Here is a 22809-nt window from a genome sequence, read left to right as displayed (position 1 = left end):
TTACTGTAACTTCTTTCCAGGAAAGAAAAAGAATGGATAATTCAAATTGAGATTCTTGGGGTTCTTAATAAGCACACATGACATACACAAAAGAATTAGGGCTTCATTGTAGGAATTGTACACGGTGAAGAACTGATATTGTTGAAATTCCGTAAGGGAAACATTGTGCTTCAGAGAACATTGTAAACTTAAAAGAGTATTGTCGAACTGACTAATGCAACAACTATATTTAAGTTTACAGTGCTAGTTTGTTTTGGTAACTCCGTACTACTCAATGAAAGAAACCAAGCTGGACAATTATCATCTTGCTAATGGGAACAAGAACTATATCAAGCTCAAAACTTTACAATGTTGAGAATATAAATTATTTTCAAGTCTTCATCCTTCTACGCTGAACACGTTGGATGCGCTGCTGAAGAAGATCTCTTCTATTCACGCCTCCAAGCACAATAGGTTTCCTTATTTCGCCCCCTAATGTCCATTCCATTTTACAATTTTTGCAGTGATACCTTGGGGCAGATATTCTTTTGGCTTTCAAAACACTGAATTTAGTGTTATTAGATTCACACCTTGGACACTGCAATTTCTGGAGCTTACGAAACCCCACTCTAATCTGCCGGACTGCATCAATAGTAAGAGGGCCCAAAGCTGCAGGGAAATATGCTAAAAAGGTTGATACAGTAAGAAGATACCAAAAATTCAAATGACATGTCAGAATTGACGTTGAGTCCGTTGACAGACCTTGAAGCTTTGCCTTAACTTGTTGGATTGCTTCATTAGTAGGAGGGCCCAAAGCTGGAGGAAAATTATGTAAACAGTGTTGTTATAGTGAGGATCTCTATTAATCCAGAATTCCACATTATACGTTAAGTTACTATTTGGCAAACCTTGAAGTTTTTCGATCATATCTATACACTCCCGGACTGCTTCGTCAGTAGAACTTAACATATGATCATGTGATTTGAGTTCCTACAAATTAAGTGGAATCTTTCAATCATATGTGAAAAAGCAAGCATCTTGGACAAAACCATGAACATTGAGCAACTATTATATGAGAAACGTACCAGCAATATCTGGCTATTTTCTAGGTCAAGTTCTTCTTCCTGCATCTGGCTACTTGCTTGGGCAGCTTGCAAACTTGGTGGTTCTAATTCCTGCACCTGGACTCTTGCTTGGGCAGGTTGCAAATTTGGTTGTTGTGCTTCCTGCACCTGGATTATTTCTTGGGGTTGCAAATTTGGTTGTTGTGCTTCCTGCACCTGGTTTATTTCTTGGGCGGGTGGTAAAGTTGGTTGTTCTACTTTCTGCACATGGTTTCTCAAACTCCGTAGCTCTTGCAACATCTGGCTGTTTGCTTGGGTGAGTACGAAATTTTGTTTCTCTAGTTTATTGACAATGATTTTCAAGCCATTCAGCTCTTCAAAATCTATCATGTACGATTCAATACGCTTTCTTCCGAACAGAATTAAGCAAAACCACAGAGGAAAGAAGTAACAGACCAGATTTGAACTAGTAATGAGATAGATTCACAAAATAAAAAGAACATATAGATCTCAAAAGGATACTCTTTGTCCGCAACGAGCTTCATGAGTGTCTTGTTTTCCTGGGATAACATTCAGAAAAAAAAACAAAGTGAACAACACCACCAATGCTCAAGCACATCTTAAAGACACATGAGATTGAGAGAGACATCTAAAAACATATACCTCATGTAGGTCTTTAAGGTGCTGCAGCAACCTCTTCCCCTGGGGGCCTTCAATTGAAGATCCCTCAGCCATATTCACTCTTGTTCTACTGGTACCTGATATCCCGACCAAATATCTCTGTCATTATTAACAAACCTCACCGAGTCCCAAACCGAACCAGAAGTAGATGAGATAGTGGAAAGCTCCCCCAGACTACACTAAACTATAGCAAGTACTAAAATTTTCTGCGACAAACTTAACCAAAGGAACTGCATGGCTATAACAAGTTTTTGAAACCAGAAAAACCCATTAACAAGTAGCACCTAAATAACCACAACAACCACAAAACCCACAACTCCTAAAATTTTCTGCTACACTCTACATAAACTTAACCAAAGAAACTGCACAAAAACCCATGAACAAGATTGCTGTAATTATTCACCAACTTTAAAACTAAGACCAGAATCCTAACTAACAAGGGTGAGATTACATACCAAATATCAGCAATCACTAAAAGAAAGACATACCAAAAACTTGATCAAAGAAGAAGACAACAAATTGATTTACCTCGAGAGGCTTCGATCTCGGTCTCAGAATCAATAAGGGTGAAATCAGTCATGGGGCTGTAATGGATTTGAATAAGATGGAGGTAAAGATAAGAAATTTGATGAAAAAAAGGATGAAAAAGACAGTCGGCTCCTTTCAATCTGAGACAAGACTCCTGCTTTGCCTTGGTTTTCGAGCTCCAGAAACTATCTGCAACCATTTGCATACCTTGGAAAAAATTTAAAACTCATGAATTTGTAATATGACCAACATATATGGACTAAAATGCAATTAGAGGTTTTTAAAATTGCTAGCTAATTAGCTATATCTTTGGCTTTACTTCTAAAATAAGTCCACTAGTTTTTAGTTTAGCTAGTCTTAAATTTAAATTACTTTTTAATTAAGAGATGATAGGGTTAAGTCTTTAAGTTTAAGGTTTTAACCACCTGGTGTGGTAAGGTTAGTCGAATAGCTTAATATGGGAGAGTCCGTCTAGCATTCGAGTCTCAATTCCCGCTAATTTGTAGCCAATAGGTTTGAGGGCTCGTTCGGCTTCGTGCCCCTATGGCGGGGGATTAGTGTGACTTTGCTAGGATACCCTCATGGACCTCAATCTAAATACTAATTGGGTAGGTGTGTTACTAAAATTGAACAAAAATATTTACGGCTAGCAATTCCCTCTAATATAATAATAATAAAAAACAATTGAAAAATGGTGTTTTAAGTTAACAAAAATATAAAGTCTCATCTCGCTTTATATATTTAGGAATCATATAGCTAAAAATTAAAATAAAGAACCCACAGAGGTTGGTTAACAGAACCTGAACCAGATTTCACACTGAAACCCGAACCGAGCTTGTCGGGGCCCACCTTAGGTAAAGTTTTATAAAAAATTCGACAGAATTTCCCCTACAAACGAACTACCCAAATTTAGCAAAACTTGGACATGAAGCTCAAACTAACATCTCAACACCAAGTATACATCCCAGATAGTAATTCATCTTAGCAACCATATCCAAATTCTCAAATATTAAACATTCTTCCAACTTAAGTTTGGTTATTAGAGCAATTATACTAATTAAAGCTGATATCTTACATGAGTAGGTTAGGTAATAACCTACAGTCAAAACAGAAGCGATGGAACCTAAGCCTTGGATTTCTAAACACACGACCTCAGTAATTTGAAATCTGGGCAGTTGAAAATAGAAGGGCCAAGGGAAAAGCATTGAAAACCGTTAGATTGAGTGGACAAAGATAAAGTAATTTACTAAAGAAAATAAAATAAGTGAATGCTTTCCCATTTTCTTCTTCTTTAAATCTGGCATGCAGCACAATTAAAAAATCATTCCAAATCCGCCTTTTAAAATCCACATTTCAGTATAAAACGTTCGATAACTAGAGGGTACTCCCGACTAGTCATCTCATGCCATCTGAAGGGTACTGCCGACTAGATGACGCATCGGAGGGTACTATCAATCGAAATCTAGGAGGTGGTGGTTAGAGGGTACTGCCTACTAACCACAGATAGTTAGATGGTACTGCCAACTAACTACCTCATGTCATCTGGAGGGTATTGCCGACCAAACTATTACCTGGAGGGTACTACCGACCAGGTAATGCATGCATGTAACAATGATAGCCTCCTTATCAAGTCACGTTTCAAAAACTCATTTCCTTTCGATACCAATGAAATCACATTTAATCAAATATTTTAAATCTCAAGTTGAAAATATAATCGAAGATTTATTATAGCATGCGTAATTTAATTTAAAAACAAAGGTACACTCGCTGGTAAGCCTCTCAGTTATGCCTGTTGCTGTAGTGCCCCAGAAATTCGTTATTATTTTTTGAGGATTTTCCAGAATCTAAATTGTGAGTATTGGACGGTTTCGTGGCTCGTGGATGGAGCGGAAGTGTTTCGAACTAATTTTTATTCGAAGAATATGGTTTTAGGGGGGTTCAAAGGTTGATTTTTTATACGTTGGGTTTCTCCGAAAACTTCCTTCACAAACGACTTTTGTGAAGGAATTTTGTGGAGATCGAATTTTGGAATTTGGGATTCTAGGGTTCATCAGAATTCAAAGCTTTCGAGGCTTGTGTTGAGTGGATTACGGCGATTTGTGCTTGTCTTGGTTAGCGTGTGAAGACGCATCGGGATTCAGAGGTGAGTAAATCTCACGATATTCGTTATGAGCATAATTACCATATTGTCTTGGAGTTATTAGGTTAATTATGACTATAGTTGGTATTAGTGGCATTCCTGAGTGGATGACTACATATGTATTGGTGGATTCGTGGTGATGTGAACAATAACTGAAATGAGTTCATTATTGTTCTAGAATGGTGAAATTGTGTATTGAGTTGTGATTGTAGAATTTCATGTGTTGAGATACCATGAGTCTAGTATGACCGTCTTAATTGAGATTTAAGATATGGTAGCTTGTGTAGGAATATCTATGTGATGAATCGATGATATCAGTGTGATGAATCTTTGTGATGATGGTCATGTAAAGCTTGTGTAGGAATAACTGTGTAATGAATCGATGACATCAGTGTGATGAATCTTTGTGATGATCGCTATATATGTGATGACCGGCGAAATCTGTGTGATGATCAGTTGGATGACCGATATCTGTGTGATGACCGACGAAATATATGTGATGATCAGTTGGATGATTGCTATATGTGTGATGACCAGCGAAATCTGTGTGATGATCAGTCTAACGATTGTTATTTGTGTGATGACCAGCGAAATCGAAGTGATGATCAGTAGGATGATGGCTATCTGTGTGATGATCGGTGAAATCTGTGTGATGATCAGTGTGATGACTGCTCGGTAGTGGAGTTGAATTGTTATTAAGTTAACAAAGATCGAGAGGACTGCTGTGATGGTCGGAGGAGCTACATACGGATGTCAGAGTGTGGGGTTATGATGATTATTATGACTTGAATTGCTTGTCTTAATGTGACCTCCTCAACTAAAACTGTACGTAGGGGTTACTATGAATTGTTTTGCTTGTTTGAATTGTGATTGTCTTGTCTTCTTCTTGATTGTATTGATTGATGGTTTGATTGATCTTTAATCCATAGTGGTGACGATTGTGCTCTGTGTGAGGATAGAAAGGTGATTAATTGTTTTCACCTTGATGTCATGTTGATGACAAAGGCTTCCGGTGGGAAGGAAATGAGTGTGATCTTTGTGACTCACCGTTGTTCGTCAAAGGATTTCCAAACATTACTTGAGGAGGTTTTGTTTGACTGGAATTTGTGTAATTGGATGCTAGGTTGAGAATCCGAGCATGTGGTTTTAGTCACGAGTTGACCTACGTAAGCACGTTATGGAAGGTTGTGAAACAGATGGTTGTAGTTGTGAGTTATGTGTTTATCGTTGTTTAGGTTGAGGTGACTTAAAAATGTGTTTCTGCTTTGTGGTGTTGAGTTTACTCATACGAGCTTTCCTAAGCTTACTGGGTTTTTTGTGTGGCAATCTGGTGCCCGATTCAATGGTGTAGGGGTTAATCCTGCAGGTCAGGAAAATCGTGGCTGAAGCTGAGATCGCGTGCTTACAGCTATACGGTAGCAAGCCAATTTTGTGACTTTACCGTTGGAAAGACTTCTGTTGTAGTAGCTCTGAGGAGCATGTACATTTTATTTTGTTGTGACAATTTAATTCGTATGCATATGTAATATATGACTCTGTGGAGCGGGTCTGTATTGACATACTGGGTTCAGGGCATCAATATGTACTTGGTTTAAAAGGAAAATTTTTTTCAGGTATTTTGTATTGATGGCTGAACCATCACCCTTGTATAGTTATGAGATTATATATCGATTTTTATTTGTGTTAAAAACCAGGGGCGTGACAGTTGCCTGTCAGGATCCTTCTCACTCGAGGGCTCAGTACGTCATGTACAAATTGGCAGCGTATAAATAATAATAGGGGTACAATTTAAAATCGACAATTACTTCCTCGAAATAATAACAACTCAATTTACTCATCATTTCCCCTAAATCCGGCTTTTCCAATTTAAGATTCTTAATACTCGAAATCCAAGATTCTCAACGATTTACCAATTTCCAAATCCTCTTTTACATTCGCAAATTCTCTAAGGATAACATCCGAATATAACACCCAATAATTTCAAAACTAACACTTTCCAATCAATATCTAAATTCAAATTTTCTAACATGAAGTGTAGGGTATGATTTATAAGCTAAAACAAAGCATTTTAAGTGGCTGCATGGGCCTCCACGCACTGTAACGCGTGGGCCACACGCGCCACTGCACCGAAGCCCAAACCAAGCCACACCACCTACACCAAATTGATCTTCACAACAAACCCAACAACTTTTGTACTACACAAACAACCACTTCACAACCAATTGGCCGAAAATCGACCCGAAAGAAAAAATCTGGCGAATCCCACTGTTCAGTTTCGATTCTTCCTCCTCCAGCCAAATTGAGCTACAAGATGGATTGCAAAATGATCAGTGTCTCCCAAGCAACAAAACCCACCAAAATTTCCGGCCAGGAACCGCCGGAAATCAGAAACCTAACGAGAATTGCGCGATTCGCCGATTTGAATAATCTCACTTTGATTAGCTCGAATCAAGGCATGTCAACGTGAAATACTTATATGGGATAGAAGAGAAGGAAGAGAGGATCAAATTGTGACAAGTGGCGTGCCCGGCGGAGGTCTAACTACGAAGAAATCTTCGGAATTCGATTTCGGGTCCGAACAGTGAAAAAGAGAAGTCCTCAGCTTTGCTGCAATAATTCTCTCCCCCTTTCCAAAAATAGAAACCCCAATAAGTACACCAAGGTAAGGTATAGTAACTTAAGTTTTTCAATCATAACTTTTCTGTTCGAACTCTGATTTGGGCAAACTACGTGTCTACGAACTCTGTTTAACGTATTCTACAACTTCTACAAAATATTTTTCTAAATCATCGGGTTAAGAAAAAAGTCAACTCTTTATCCCCTAAACGGTAAAACAGAAACCCACAAAGTAAAATCGTCTTTCACTAATTGTAACTAGTAACAAGTTAAATTTTTGATGCAAGGCATAACATTGGTGGAGTTGCTACAATAGCTAAAAAGTTAAACATGCTCATAGAGCATGAATTTTTAGCAATACTAACTATTTTCGAGACAAATTTGAGCTTTATATATTTAGGAATCATATAGCTAAAAGCTAAAATAAAGAACCCGCAGAGGTTGGTGGAGTTGCTACAATAGCTAAAAAGCTAAACATGGTCATAGAGCATGCATGCAACTTTAGTAATACTAGCAATTTTCAAAACAAATTTGAGCTAAAATAGTTATTTGGCTAACAATTTAAAATACTTCTACATCAATTCTTTCTATTTTAGCTAGTTTTGAATTTAATTATATTAGTTTTTGAAATGTCACAAATGGTCACTCAACTTTTACATGTTTGACACTTTGGTAACTCACTTTTTAAATATATCACTTTGGTTACTCAACTTTAACTCTGTTATTCTCTTTAGTCACTCCGTTAATTTTTTTCATTAAAAAGAAGCTTTATTTTCCACAATATAAATGATATTTTCGTCCAACCAATCATGAAAATTGAGATATATGAATCGGAATGATTCGGAGAAGTGAGTAAAATGAGACAAAATATCCCTTCGGTGACTAAAGTGATTGACAAAGTAATAGTTGAGTGACCAAAGTGTCAAATGAGCTATAGTTGAGTGACCATTTGTGAAATTTTCTCTTGTATTTATAAATTATACACAACAACATAAAGTGAATGTTTTAAACTAACAAAAGTAATATTAGAGAGCCTTATATCACTTTCTGTATAATTAAAAACCAAATAACTAAAAATTAAAATAGAGAGCCATTTAGGCCCAGTTTGGGATTGCTTTGCTTTTAAAAAAAAATCAGCTTTTGTTCAAAATTTTAGGCTTTATTGTGTTTGGTAAATAAATAAAAAACAGCTGTAATTGAAAGTTATAGGTCACTGACAGCAAATTTTAGAAGCAGCCCAGAGGTTGCTTTTAGAAGCTGATGTGGATCAAAACAAGCTCTGCAATTAGTTTATGTACTAATAGCACTTTTAAGAATATTATTTACCATACATAAAACTGTTTTAATTCATAATTAATTATTTTCAAAACACAGCAGCAGCAGTTTTTTTTTAAAAGTCACAGTAGTCTCAAACTAGTCCTTAAAAGTTTGATGTTTGTAAGCTAAACAAAGCGGGGTCTTAGCAACTAGTACTCTAGTAGGCAGCTACCATCAAGAGTTATAACTCTTAAGTTGGGGAGAAAAAAAATGTTAGGAAATCCATACTGTGGCCGTAAAAAGTAAAAACGAATAGTCACGGTGAACTGGTAAAAGCGAGAAGGAAGAGTGAAAAAAAGTTAACCTTCCACTTCTTCTTCTTAAAAAAAAAAAAAAAAAAAAAAAAAAAAGAAGAAGAAGAAGAAGAAGTAGGCACCTTGTCTCATTCACAAATAAGAGAGAGAGAGAGAGAGTTGTTGGGAGCCGGTAGTAGAGTAAGGAACAATTTTGCAGTTGATTCATATATCTGTGCTGCTGTGTGATCATTGATCAGAGAGAGAGAGATGGAGAAGATTAGCCAAGCCTTTGAGAAGGTGAAGATGAACCAAGCCTTTGAAAAGGTGAACGTCAACCAAGCCTTCGACAAGATGAAGATGCTCGTCGGAATGGAGGCCGACAACGACGACGACGAAGAAGCCGCCTCTTCTTCTTCTGCTCTGCAGCACCAGGATTCTTTCATGGACGACTTCAATCGCAACTGCACCTTGTCCACCAAACAGGTATCTATCAATTCCTTCATCGCTCAGATCTATCGTCTGCATCTGCATTTCCTCTCTTTTCCTTTTCAATTTATAATGATTTTTTTTTATTTCTCTCTCTCTCTCTCTGTGATTCAACAGAGGTTTTATGGCTTCGCCATCTGCTTGGCTTCTGGATTGACTTGTACACTCCTGGTAATTTTTAAGCATCCAATAGTTTTCTCTTTGTGCTTGGTTTCTTCTTAGATTGTTGTGCTTTTGTGCTTAGTTTTGTCATTGAAAGCTATTTTTTGCTATTAGATTCTTGCACTTCTGTTAGCGCTTATCGAAACTTTTGTGTTGGAGGCTTGAAACCAACAATTTGTGCCCTTTGTAGGAGTTTTAACTTACTGTCTACAACTCGGCATCAGTAATTAGGATCTCTAATCACTTGTATAGTAATTAGTATCTGTGTACTTTTAGTTAGGAAGGTATTCGAGCAAAGTAGAATAGAGTATTATTCCAGTATGTGCTGTTTTAACGTGTTTCTGGATCTTGACAAATTTGAATGTCAGGGTCAGTTAAACTGCCCTGGTAGTGATAGGACAGATAAAAATTGACTTGAATAGATATTGGTGGCCTTCTTTGGTGTACTGATGTGTGGGCTTCTTTTCTTGTGACAGTCGATGCTTGTTTTCTTCCATCCAATCAAGTTTGCAATTACATTCACACTTGGGAATCTGCTTTCACTTGGCAGGTTTGTGTATATCTGCTTCTCATGAGATCTATGATGCTGTTGGCTAAAAACAGCAGTTTCACATTTTTTGTTTGGCTGGACTTTTGAAAGCAATTTTTCGAGTTTGTGTTTTTTTTTTTTCTCACCATCTTATTTCTGCTCGGGAATTGGAATTGCTATTTGCATATTGAGCACAATGTCATAGGAATTCTTCCATTTAAGACGAGATTCTTGATTTTCTTTAGTTACTTGTTGTCACATGTCATGCAATTATTATGGTTTTGAATGAAGGTACTAAAATTTTATTTATCTGCATTGCAAGTTTTGGGAAGGGAACAAATGATGTCGGTCAATACTGAACACCTTGTCTTTGTAACAAAAAAAAAGAACTCGAACACCTTGTCTGCTTATCTAAAGATAAGAGAACAAACTAGTGTCACCTTGATGTTTTGTCATAATGTGTAACAGTATATGTGTTCTTGCTCATTCAGGTTCTTATGGTTTTATTTTTGTATCTTTTATTTATTTTTATTTTCCCTTTTGCAAAAGAAGTTTTAGTCCGTATTCTATAAGACTAATTTTCCAGGAACCTTTCTTTAACTTTAGATGTTAACTCAGAACCTTTTGTATGGCAGCACAGCATTCCTCATTGGACCTAAACGGCAAGTCACAATGATGCTGGATCCTGTTCGCATTTATGCGACAGCCATATACATTGCGAGCATAATAATTGCATTGTTTTGTGCTCTCTATGTAAGTTTCATTATGGCTTCACCCTCTTTTACAGTTTGATTATTTAGTATATTTTGGTGTTATTATCTTCCTTGGAATTATTTTGGGTCTCTGATGTTAACTAATTTTCTTGCTTTCATTGAGCAGGCTCATAACAAAATATTGACACTTTTGGCAATAATTTTGGAATTTGGTGCATTGGTTTGGTATGTGATATTTGTTATAATGAGTACAGCTGTCATTTAGCTTCTTAGTGTTCTCTCACATTTTTCCTATTGTTGTCTTGCTTTGTTTTTTTCCCTAGTCTCCTCTGTTGTAGCTTTGCTAATTTCCAGAATAGTGGATATCTTGTCTTATAAATAAACAAAATGGAGATCTAGGATACGTTTTAGGGCAACAACATACTGTATCAACCTATTATTTCTTGGGTTTATGAGATGGTGAAAAGTATGTCAATAGCAACAAGATGATAAATTTTTTGGTTTAAGGATACAAATGACGTAGGAGATTCAGAAAGTGTCATCAGTTTCAGGTTCAATAGTTTCTTGTTCTATTTAGTCTTAACTTCAGTTTGAAACATTATCATAGATCACGTTCTAGCTAGTCATGGGGGTCGCCACCACTTTCAATCACTTGAAACTTGAAATCATAGCCATATTACTAGTCTTTTCATGTGTTTGCTTTGCTTGTTTTATTTCTATTGCTACCATTCATTTATTTCCTCTTTGGTCTTTTGAGTAACAGGTATAGCTTGAGCTACATTCCTTTTGCAAGGTCCATGGTATCGAAGATCATGCTAGCTTGTTTTGACACTGAATTTTAGGCTGATATTCACCAACCAGAAGGCTTGTGGTTCATCTTCTGGAGGAAGTTTATTTCCTGTACACATTTGAGTTTTTTGTGGTACATAAAGCAAGGCAGTCAAATACACAGATTTGAAATGTAAATTGTATGGATTGAGATACTAATTTCTACCAAAGCTGTTTTTCCCCATTTCCATAAGAAAAGATTTTCATGGCTATGTTGTATGGATGACTTTCTGAGATATATCATCAAACTATCAATGAAAGAGAAACTGCAGTTCACATTGCTGACCAATTCAGAATGAACATATTTACACAAACCAGCTTGTACCAATGAAATGGTTCATTGTTGGAGATGCAAACTGTTCATCTTCTCCTTGTGCATGGTTGCTACTAGATATGAAAATGGAACTCATAGAAGTGTAAGACGTAGCGAGCTTGAATTTTTATTCCATTTTATTCATATAGCAAACAAAATCAAGGGGGAAGCGCCATCTTGGAGACATCAAGCTTAATAACCAGGGAGGAAAGCCAGTCTCCTTTTCAAGCTTATTATGTGAGGATTTATACAAGTCATAGTAGCTCAAGTAAAACATTGGTGAAAACATTGGATTGTAGCTCAAGTCATAGTAGCTCAAGTAAAACATTGGATTTATACGAGTCATAGTAGCCCAAGTAAAACATTCGTATAGGATTGACTTTCAGGCCTGAGTACTCTACTTATTCCAAAAACATTGGTGAAGTTCCAGCAGACGTCTACGACATATCCAACTTCCTCCTTACGCATCATGGCAGAACTCTTCTATAGAACTCATCAAGAAAGGAGACCAGAATGTGTACCTCCCGGATAAGCAACTTCAAAAGGTCTGCATTTGCACGCCCAGATGACAATGTTCCAAAAATTTTAGCATAGAAGTAGTTCCACCTTTCAACAATCCTTGCACAAATTTCAGCAATTGTTGCAACTTCTCCAAGTTTCAGAGACCAAAACTCCATGTGTAATAGTATTGTATTCATTTGCATGCAATACACATTATTTTCTCAAAGTTTCTTTCCATCTATGGTTCACTACCAATGCACGATAACCAATTTTCACAACTGAAATTAGATATAACCATCAGCAATAAGCAAATGATGTGTAACATAAGCCTCATCGTTTCAATATAATATAATACTAAACCCATATATCCAATTCGGCTAGCAAAAAAAGAAGTCAAGATACATTGTTTTACAAACTAGTCCAGGAAAACAGTAGACACGGCTAATTTACAGACAGAAAATGCACCCGTGCAAGTGAATACTCTTTTCCAGCAATCCAAACGCCAGTCTGTGACCATTGCACATCCTCCCAGTCAAGATTTTCCTCCAACACCTAACAAAGAAGAAAGCCAAGAAGAATTATGATTAGTATTTAAACTGTACCCAGACAGACCAAAATGTGGACGGCCATTAAATACATTTTCCGCATGCATGTCTCATACAGTGATACAAGACGGCTATGGTCCATAAATTTATACCTTTTTATTAACATATCACCTACAACCTGTTTAGAAAGGGTTTTTAAAACGGTGATTTACACTAGTTTTGACATGTCTTGAAACTTTTCTCAAGACAGCAACCCATTATTCTATCAAATTTCAAAATGGAGAAGTTTCTTATCTTTTTTTTTTTTTTTTTTTTTCGGAAGAGCACAGTGCACGAACTTAAAATTAAATTTAGAGCAATATGAAGTACCTCCACATGTTCAAGGGGCAAAGGGATCCCAACTGACCGCATGACCTTCTGGGGAAGAGGTGTTTTACATCGAGACCATCGAAATACATCTACTATAATGTTTTCAGAATCATTTCGTTCACCATTTGTGGAATGCGAAGCATGATTCTGATTCTTCTCATTCTCACCTTCATGCATCTGAGATAATTGACTGGCTTTGATGATCTTCTCCCCATTAAAACAGAGCTCATACCTTCAGATAATAACTCAACAGATGAGAAAATGTCGACTACTTAAAGAACTGTGTGCAACACCCTTCTAGACAATCTTGTGTAAGGTCACATTCACTGCATATTAGTGAGAATAGTCTCACTCCTCAACATTCCTTTTTCTATTTTAAGAACCAAAGGTTTTTTTTTTTTTTTTTTTTTTTTTTATGGAACGTATTAAAGACAAAATAAATAAATAAACGGAATTAAAGGGTGAGTTGGGCGCAACTTTATGAAGCGGTAAAGTTCACTCTTGAAAGTACAGTTTGAAAGGAAGTTGAAGAGCTTGTTGGAGATGCTCTCTATTTAAGAAAGAAATGGAACGAGGAAACTTCAAATTCCCTCTTTTACAAGTAAACTATCTTCTATGTTATGTAGCATACAAATTAAGTAAAAAGAAAACGTAATACTCATATATATATACATGACTAAATTAGCATTTATACCTGCATGAATGTGTTTCTAAATAGAGAACTTCTCCCTTCTTTAAACGTGCAGAAGTATAAAGGGTCTTCTTCAAACCCTTGTCAGCAACAATGCTTATGCTGTATTTGATCCTGAGAATATTAGCAAGCACGATCATAAGCAAGTGCAACAATGATTGATAGAGAGGAATAAATAGCCAAAAAAAAAAAAGAGGAAACACTACACAGCAGAAACGTTGTATCTATAATGTACTCGAATGTTGGGAAGTTTCCAATGACAATATTCCAAATCAGGCTAACTTAATCAGCATTGTATTAATGATCACACCAATCTAAACACATATATGCTAACTTAATAAGCTGCATCATATTAATAATCACACCAATCTGAACACATAAGCAGGAACTTGCGTAGGATCATACATACAGAAAATACAGTAATGACAATGACACAATATACCAATAGACCACTGCAAACACTTAAATACACAGTTTAAACAATCTGTTCTTATAAAAATTAAAAAAAAATTAAAACAAACTTTATTGATCACATGCTAATACATATATCAAATCCAAATGTGCAAGCAGATGAGTAATTCTGAAATATAAGATTCTTGTCCCAAATGCATTCCACGCCAAGACAACAAAACAAAAGTTCTATGAATGAAATCTAAAAAGTGTTCACATCTCAAAACACCAACTAAACTGAAGGGTTCAAACATAAGAGTTCTAGTTTACCAAGGCTCATTGCAGAGGTTGTACTGTATAGTAACTTCTCGTACAAATCTTTGTTGTCGCAATGCATTCTGAAAATGAAAACCATATTGTAAGTTAATAAATATGATAGGTTGAAGGCCAGCATATAAATGGTGTGTTCTTGATTACATGCATAAGGGCTATCTACCTATGAAACTATACCATCGTGTACTTTTTGGAACACAAGCACAAATCAAAATTCATATGGTGTTTGACATTACTAGGAAAAATTTGTTATTGTATATCACGTATAACATCCAAATTGATATAAAGTGAGGTTTCCTAAACATATTTATGCAATTACAATTCCTATAGGCGACAAATTTTTACTATTTACTTCAAAAGATTTTTTAACACAGTCCAGTGATGGGTTGGCATCCTGATATATAATCATCCAGTGATCATGAAGACTAGAGTTGAAAAATATCTTTCTTCTATCTTACTAAGGCTTCATCCAGAGAAGGTAGGGAAGAGGAACATTGTTGTCTACAATCAATTAAGGAAAATTAAGAAGCGAAGCTGCCTTTCTTTTTTTTTTCCCTTTGGGAAGAGAAACAGATTTTATTGACCAAAGAACAAATACAAACACTAAACAATATGTCCACAGTCCATACAAGAGAGACACAGCAGTAACTCATAGGAAAACCAGCCCAAACCAAGAAACCCACACAAAAAAAACCCAAAGAGAAATAAAAACTCCTATACTGGTGCTGCTCTCGAGTCCATCATGATAAAAGAGAAGCTATAATCTTTGAAAGCCTAAGAAACCGAAGCCCAAAGAGTTGACCGGATCTTACTCTCTCGCAAAGCTCCTCTACCCCAGAAATCCCCCAAACCCGCTTTGCGAACCTGGCTCAAAACTGGGGTCTGCCGGACCCTACAATCTTGAGGCAGGAAACACTACCAAATCGCTAAGTAGGTACCCAGAGGGTGTTCGAACACTAGACCTCAGTGGAGCAAACCATGGGCCTGGCCATTCCTACTAACCCCTCATTGGTCATCCAAGCACCCATATCAGAGCCAACACAGTGCTTTCTTACCACCCTGTCTCATGAGAGCCATTTTTACTTCCTAGGCCCTTTACCTTTATTTCTAGCGTGCATCAATAATGTAAAACTCATAAGTCACACTATAGGTAAAACTATCTATTAGGTCAGACTTCCGGTATAACTATCTATTAGTTTTTCTATATATTTCTTTCTACTTACCAATTAACATGTGCAACCTTATCATAATCAAACAAAGAGGAGAAAAATGAAGGCAGAATAAGATCGCCATAGCAGAAAATGTGATGTTCTCTTCATCCTCCAAAGTTTGCAAGTGCCTCAAGAAGTTATTTTTAACTTCAAATATATTTTAACCCCTCATGAGAAAAGAAATGACACTGATGCTACAAAAACCATAAAGGTATATGTTTCAAAGATGAAAATCTTTGGACCAATTTAAGTTATACTTTTCAAAGATGTAGACATATCTGATGCTGTGGATAAAGGCAAGTAAAAATCGGACATAAATTCAAAAGGAAGAAGTTCCAGCTAAAGGTGTATATCGAAAACATTTTCTGAACATTATATGTCTCAAGGACTAACTTATATGTAGTTGCAGTAATGGAAAATGGACTAGGAAATATGAGCCAAAAGAATGAAAGTGCCACCAAAGTCTAAATAAAAAGCATCGCCAAACAGAGGAAGTCAAACAATACCGAAGCTGCAGCCCTTGTAGTCATTGTACGCTCAACAACAACTGGAGCAAGAGTAGGCTCCACTGTAGAAGTATGTGTTAGACAGGGTTCAAGATCGATACTTCCTCCTGCTTTCTGAAAACAAAACAATTTAGGAAGAAACATCAGTGTCATTACAATACACTACATGTACAGTAAATAGTAAGGCATTAGTAAATCCAAGCCCATAATTGTGAAGTTAGTATCTTCAAAATTATATGAAGCACTATGATACGTTATCATTCTTCAAACAAGGAAAAATTGCACACTCACATATCTGAAAAGGATGATTAATAGACTTTCAAGTTCTTAATACCTTCACTATGCAGCAGCGCTCAACACGATAGCTACAACCAATAGCAGCTCCCCACGCACGAGAACGAACATTATTTCTCAGGGTAGAAATGTAACCTAATAAAAATGTCAGAATCAGATTCAAACAAAGCTTTTTTTTCCTTCTTTATTTTATTTTTGACTGTTAAAACAAAATTGAGAAAAAAAATGAAGAAAATAAAAATCTCAGCCCAGTATTCAATTGATCCCAAAAACCATGCAATATGAAAAGCTATATCCAGTGATCTAATAATCCCCTCCCAGTTCTATTAATGTTGCAACTAGCACAAAAGGAATTATAGTTACAAAATAGAAGTATGCAACCCAAAGTTACAATGCAGTATTGACAGTAAGGGTGGCATTGTTGGATCCAAATGACATCGAAACATTGATACAATATGGCTCTGGAAGGCACAAAAGATAAGCCAACAGTAGACTTACAGTCTTGTGGGGGTAGTATTCGAACTGTAGCACGCAACTCCTGGATAGCAGAAGGTGGAGGAGACGCTGTGGGTCGGCAATACCCTGTATGCATGAGGACTGGAAAGCAGCATTGTAATATTAACATGGATTTACATATATAATCAAATTATGACATAAGAATCAACATCAATTTTCCAATCATAAAAAACACATACCAGCAACAAGATCTGAATCATCTGTGTATATATCTGTTCCCCACAGTTGACCACCTCTAACCTGCATACAAATTGTTACAAAAGTAAAGAAAATAAAATATAACAAAAAGATAATGAGGCTGCATGCAACCCACCCCCCCCCCCCCCCCCCCCCAACAACACACACCCCTCCACCGAGACGTGTAAGGCACCAATGGCAAAAAAAAAAAAAAAAAACACAAACATAACCCTTTAAACCTCAGAGATCTCAAAACCCCCATAGTGGTTTAGTTCCCATCATTATTGAATGAGGGATATTATTGTTTCCAGAAAGAAAACAAAAGTCCCAATGGATCTGTTCCTAGCTCAAGACTTCTTCACATGACATTGGTTTTTGTCCACATGTGACATTCATATGGAACGTAATTGTTTGGTAGGTGTAATTGTGCAACAAAAGTTATTAACCACACACATATGCTTGCAAGACCAAAATATATATATATATATATATGATAAAGAGTTTTTTATTCCAATGTGATCTGATCTAGTGGCGAAACAAATATTGGTAGCTGCTATTTCAATCTAGACAGGTGTTAACATTTTTCGTATGAAGTAAATGAATTTGCTAAAGGACAAAAATCAAACAGAAATATATCAAAAGGCTTAGACACAAGAGGAAAAGAACAGCAGAATAAATACCAGAGCCAAAAATGCATGACTAACTGCATTACTAGTTTTGTCCAAACAAACTGAGATCTTACTTGGCGATTTGTTGCTGTAACATGCTCGGAAGGTATCCGAATTTCAAGTGTCGGACCAGTAACAGAGGTTTCACCATTTTTTTCACCCGGAGATGCTTCATGTTCCTTCCATAACTTTATCAATTCTTGCATGCATTCACCGACTTTATAAACAACAGAAGATACTTCAGCTTTACCTGAAACAGTAGCAGTGTTAGCATATGGCATACGTGAGGAGCAAACCATGTAAACTAATACTGATTTGGAACATTACGGACGATTTGTCCTACATAACAACATCTCCAACAGAAGGCTGGAAAATTAACTAGTTTTGCCACTTAGAATGCTTATTTATGGGTAATTTTTTAGTCTGATCTATCATGAGCCTATGAGAAATTTACTTTTAATGCTTTTCACTTCCAAATCCAGTGAAGAAAAGGTATTTCCCAAAAGAACCAAGAATTAGATGCCTGATGCCCAGATTATGCTCTACTCCCATTTTTCCTATAAACTTCGACAAATACTTCTCACCTTCACAAACCCCCCCCCCACCCGGGCGCGCGACCCGCCCGTCCCTTCTCTCTCTCTCTCTCTTCCCCACCCACCCACAAACGGAGGATGATTTTCCATGAAATGCACAACTGAAGAATCAGCCACAAAAAACAAAATATATATAAAGAGGGCAGTGTTTGAAACAAGATTTCTGTACTTTCAGCTTCCCGGTTATACATAATGCAGCAAATGAGAGGATGAACTAACATTAATTAGGCTACCTACTCTGTATTTATAGTAAGTATGCATACATGCATCAGAGTAGAGTGAGGAACATAAACAAAAGTAATTTCTGTTAAATTCTACAGTACTTCACGAAGACACAAATTCCTCTTGCACGAAAATAGAATGTAACAGCGCACCTTGGGATCTGCAAGATATAAAACAGATAAAGATAATTAAATTGTCTATTAGACCAAAGAACTCAGTTCCATTTCCATCATAACACAGATGAATATTAATTAATTTGAACATCAAACAGAGTGAATTATGCTGAAAATGAAGTTTATTAAAAAAGAAAGATTAACAATAGCCACTTTTGATATCTAACTTCAACAATGAGTATACCTTTAAGGAAAAGTGTTCCTTTCATTAAATACAATTGTTGGATTACAAGCTAAGAAAATTTAAACTATCACGTCAGACTACAAATAAATTTAGTCAGGACTCGTGATAACAAAAAAACTGTTTGCAGTAGCAAAAATATATAGCTCCCATCTAAGTCTCACAACTAAAAATTTTACAGATAACATTTCTGTCAATTAGAAAATTGTCACCACATTACTAAAAATATATTACTGCAAGAAAGTTGTTAATCTGTAACTAGGCTACAAGTTTCTAAGAAAAATAAGCAGTTTATCTTCTACAAAAAAAAAAAAAAAAAAAAAAATCTATGTAGTAAAGATGAAGAAACTAGAACAATCCTTCTCAGAATGTGAAACAGAGCATCATGCCACAACTGTTGCAACAAAAGTTTCAAAAACAGAAAAGGGAAATAGTAAACACACCCTTCATTGTCTTGTGTATGTGATCTAAAACGCAGCTCCCGATTTGCTGGGGCAGCCCTTGACCGTTGCATCCTTTTACGCTGCTGAACTCCATAATTATAAACTTCCCTTTCTTTGTCTGTGGCCGCTTCACCATCTGCACCTCCATCATCTGATTCTTTGTCATAACCCCTAATGCGCTTTTCAGGTCTCTCTCCCTCAGCGTCAACATCTCTTTCTTTCCTCCTATCTCTCGATTCCCTATCAGCAGTTCTCCAACTTTCAAAATCTTTCTGTTTCTTCTGCTCTGGTGGCAGAGTTTCATGCTCTGGCATTCTGATAGACCCATCCCCCACTTCCTTCTCAGTATTTGAACTATCTTTCTCTACTCCACTCCATGTATCTCTCTTGGTATGATCCCTTTCCCTCTCTTTTAGTATTTCCTTATCTTTTGCAGTGTCCCTCCGCTCACGCTCCCACCTCTCTGCATCTCTTTCTTCCTTTGCCAAGTCTTTGCAATCACTACTGCTGTTAGCTACTTGCACATTGCTCCTACGGTCACTTCTTTCCTTGTCCCTTTCTCCCCAATCCCGATGCTTTATGTCTTTCCTTTTTCTATCCTTGTCTTTGAACTTATCATCACCTTTAGAATCATATCTGTTCTCCCCAACAGCCTCATGTGCCTCTACATGATCTCGCTCCTCAGTAGTGGGGACTTCCTTTCCAACCTCAACATGGCCTTGTGAAGTACTGCGATGCCACGTATCTGTACTTCCTACTGGAGCATCAGAATATCGCTTTCCTCTATGGTACTCTTTTGATTCTTTATAATTTAAGTGACTACTTGCCACACCATAACCTTCCGCTTTGAGGTCAGCCTTAGCATCAGTATAATTCTCCCTTTCAGATTTCACCTCCTTATTATCATCCCCTCTACTGTCATGTCTCACATCCTTTTCAACCTTAGCATTTGGAGTATCCCTTCTTACCTCACTGTATGGTTCCCTTGTCTCAGTCTTTTTGTCTCGGTTCTCAAACCGAAGATCTCGAGTATCCTTGGAATCTCTGGATTCCAACCTGTTTTCAGAAGCAGGAGGGTGATCTACATGCAAATCATTTGAAGCTGATGGCATTCGATATATTGAATGCAGGGGAGATCTTCTATCCGCATCGCGGGATTCTGTACGGGGAATCTTCGTGAGTCGAGAATCTTGACCCATCTCATAGGGTTGATGATACTCATTTGAAACTGATGGCGGCAGCTTGGGGTATGTTCCTGAATCTTCATGTGGGTACTTTGAAGAGGAGGAATGGCCGCTCTCTTCATGAGATCTCTTTGGTGCACCACTCATGCTTAAGATCCTATAGTCTTATGGAGCTACACCAGTATGCAACACAATAGCGGACAAAATAGCAGGTTCTCCTAACCCTCTTATGATTGGATACTTAAAATCTGCATAAACAGGTGATGAAACTTTCTTGAGGCTAAAACATTCTCATTTATACCCAAAGTATTCAAAATGCAAACATCAGAGAACCCAGACAACAAAAACATCTAAACTCAACACTCCGAGAGGAAATACCAGGCAACTAACTAAACTTCAGATATATTATAACCATCGAACTTTCCATAGACATTCAGTGAACCCGGACAGCGAAAACGCGTAAGTCGACACTCCAGTAGATGAAATAGCTGAAAACTAACTAATGTTCAGAAAAAGCCTATCACCGTAAAACTTTCCAAAGACATTCAGAGAACCCAGACAGCGAAAACATGTAAAACTCAACACTCCAAATAGAAGAAATAGCTGAAAATAAATAAAAGCTCATAACAATTATCGCCATTAAACAATCCAAAGAAATTCAGACAGCGAAAGTGTGTAAACTCGAAACTCTAAATAGCTGAAAACAACTATATCACCATCAAACTTTCCATGAAGAGACGAAGAAACATTACGCATAGCATTTCAAAACCCCTCTCTCCGTTTTTTCTTTCTTTTTCAGCAGACAAACCCATTTATCACAGAAGCAATATCCTACACAACAATAAAGGACATACAAAGAAACCACTTGTCTTCACTAACAAAGCCTATAAATTCCAATTCACCCGAAAAATATAAGAAAGGGAAAAAAAATCCAGCTTGAAAGAACAAATAGCACAAATCACCCGACTAACACATTATCGAAAGCAAAGTAAAAATCAAATCTTTTACCCTCTATCCAGTTAAGTGAGAGGAAGTAAAAACCATGAACCATACATCTGAGTCGCACACCCCAAATGCGCTTTGAATTGCACCCTCCCAATTAATATAGTAGTCTCAGAATACAACACGAAATGAAAATCAAGAATCAAGCTTTGGCACAATTCAAATAAGATCTCAATTGGGAAAAGCTATGGATCATTGAGGTGCTCAAAAGATTAGCACAAACCACAAAATGAAGAATAAAGCTCCAATCTTTGTCACCCCCCCAAAAAAAAGAAAAAGAAAAAAAAAATGGGATAGAATAAAACCCTAGAAATCAAGTGAGAGAGAGAGAGAGGTTCTTCATTTACCTTAATTCCGACCAGACAAAAGCTTCCATTGCTCGGTTTCTGGAGGAGGACCCTAATTCTCTCTGTTTCTCTCGGCGCGCGTTTGAAGATGTTGTAAAAGGTTGCGTACCTGTCTGTCGATCAAGTAGTAACTGTGTTATATGACTGACGGCTGTGATATGAACCGTTTTCTTTGTGGTTACTGTGGGCCCCATGTCCCCAATGTACCCATGAATCAGATTGGGCAGTAATTTTTTTTTTTTTTTTTTTACACCTAATAAAATTCTTCAGGTAACTTGCATCTACCTGTTAATTCGGTCTTGGTAACCAAATTATCAAGTGTAAAGATCTTAGGCCGTGGCGAAGTAAAAAATTTTGAGGTTGCATTCTTGAGGTGCAGTAAGTAGCCTCATTTGTTGCTTACTTGTTGACCGTCGTCAACAACATTAAATATAATGAATAAAGAATTTTTATAAAATTTACAAGCCTTGAATTTGATGGCATTTAAAACTTTCTAAAAAAAAATTATAGTCAATTACTTTTACATTATTGAACTTGGATGGTTTAACTGTGAGTCTGTGACCATCCAAGTTCGATTACCACTGACTTTAAATGACCAGTTATTTTGGAGTTGGTAGAGTTTGGTTGGTATGACTATCATGTGATAAGTTATAAACTCATATATATTTTTTTTGACACACTTATTATGAATTATTAGTGGTATCTTAAAAGTTTTTTAGGCCCAAAAAAAATATAAGTTCTAAACTTAACGTTCGAATGCAGGACGTGAGAGTTTCACATCTTCAACGTTCTCGTGGGGGGACCCAATGCATTCATTGAACCACTTGCCGTGGTTTATAAACTCATATATTAGTTGATCAGAAACCTACTG

General features: G+C 36.7%; 3 protein-coding genes across 5 annotated transcripts; 1 reads left to right on the top strand and 2 right to left on the bottom strand.

Annotated features, from left to right (window-relative positions):
- Positions 1-180: 180 nt before the first annotated feature.
- LOC112193526 lies at positions 181-2482 on the bottom strand. Of its 2 annotated transcripts, none has more exons than XM_024333708.2 (7): positions 2253-2482; positions 1707-1801; positions 1566-1603; positions 1065-1452; positions 888-969; positions 742-795; positions 181-663 (listed from the first exon to the last, which is right to left on the bottom strand). In XM_024333708.2, the coding sequence occupies exons 1-7, from the start codon at positions 2455-2457 to the stop codon at positions 371-373; spliced, it is 1155 nt and encodes a 384-aa protein (XP_024189476.1). In that variant the 5' UTR covers positions 2458-2482; the 3' UTR covers positions 181-370. The 2 variants fall into 2 exon arrangements, with proteins under 2 accessions (XP_024189476.1, XP_024189477.1); XM_024333709.2 differs by having other exon boundaries at positions 181-648; positions 2253-2480.
- A 6219-nt stretch (positions 2483-8701) lies between these two features.
- On the top strand, positions 8702-11555 carry LOC112191319 (vesicle transport protein SFT2B). 2 transcript variants are annotated; one of them, XM_024330633.2, is made up of 6 exons: positions 8706-9044; positions 9165-9218; positions 9686-9759; positions 10374-10491; positions 10618-10676; positions 11215-11555. In XM_024330633.2, the coding sequence occupies exons 1-6, from the start codon at positions 8829-8831 to the stop codon at positions 11291-11293; spliced, it is 600 nt and encodes a 199-aa protein (XP_024186401.1). In that variant the 5' UTR covers positions 8706-8828; the 3' UTR covers positions 11294-11555. The 2 variants fall into 2 exon arrangements, with proteins under 2 accessions (XP_024186402.1, XP_024186401.1); XM_024330634.2 differs by lacking the exon at positions 9165-9218 and having other exon boundaries at positions 8702-9044.
- Positions 11556-12377: 822 nt separating this feature from the next.
- On the bottom strand, positions 12378-22070 carry LOC112191318 (zinc finger CCCH domain-containing protein 13). Its single transcript, XM_024330632.2, has 12 exons — positions 21939-22070; positions 19406-20837; positions 18761-18768; positions 17868-18043; positions 17128-17188; positions 16931-17029; positions 16473-16567; positions 16139-16252; positions 14419-14486; positions 13702-13812; positions 13008-13239; positions 12378-12645 (listed from the first exon to the last, which is right to left on the bottom strand). Exons 2-12 carry the CDS (start codon positions 20734-20736, stop codon positions 12535-12537), a joined length of 2406 nt encoding a protein of 801 aa, XP_024186400.1. The 5' UTR covers positions 20737-20837; positions 21939-22070; the 3' UTR covers positions 12378-12534.
- Positions 22071-22809: the final 739 nt, after the last annotated feature.

This window comes from Rosa chinensis, chromosome 3, assembly GCF_002994745.2.
Source record: "Rosa chinensis cultivar Old Blush chromosome 3, RchiOBHm-V2, whole genome shotgun sequence".
Lineage (NCBI taxonomy): Eukaryota > Viridiplantae > Streptophyta > Magnoliopsida > Rosales > Rosaceae > Rosa > Rosa chinensis.
The sequence above is the reverse complement of the archived record's forward strand: the minus strand, read 5'-3'. Positions and strand labels throughout refer to the sequence as shown.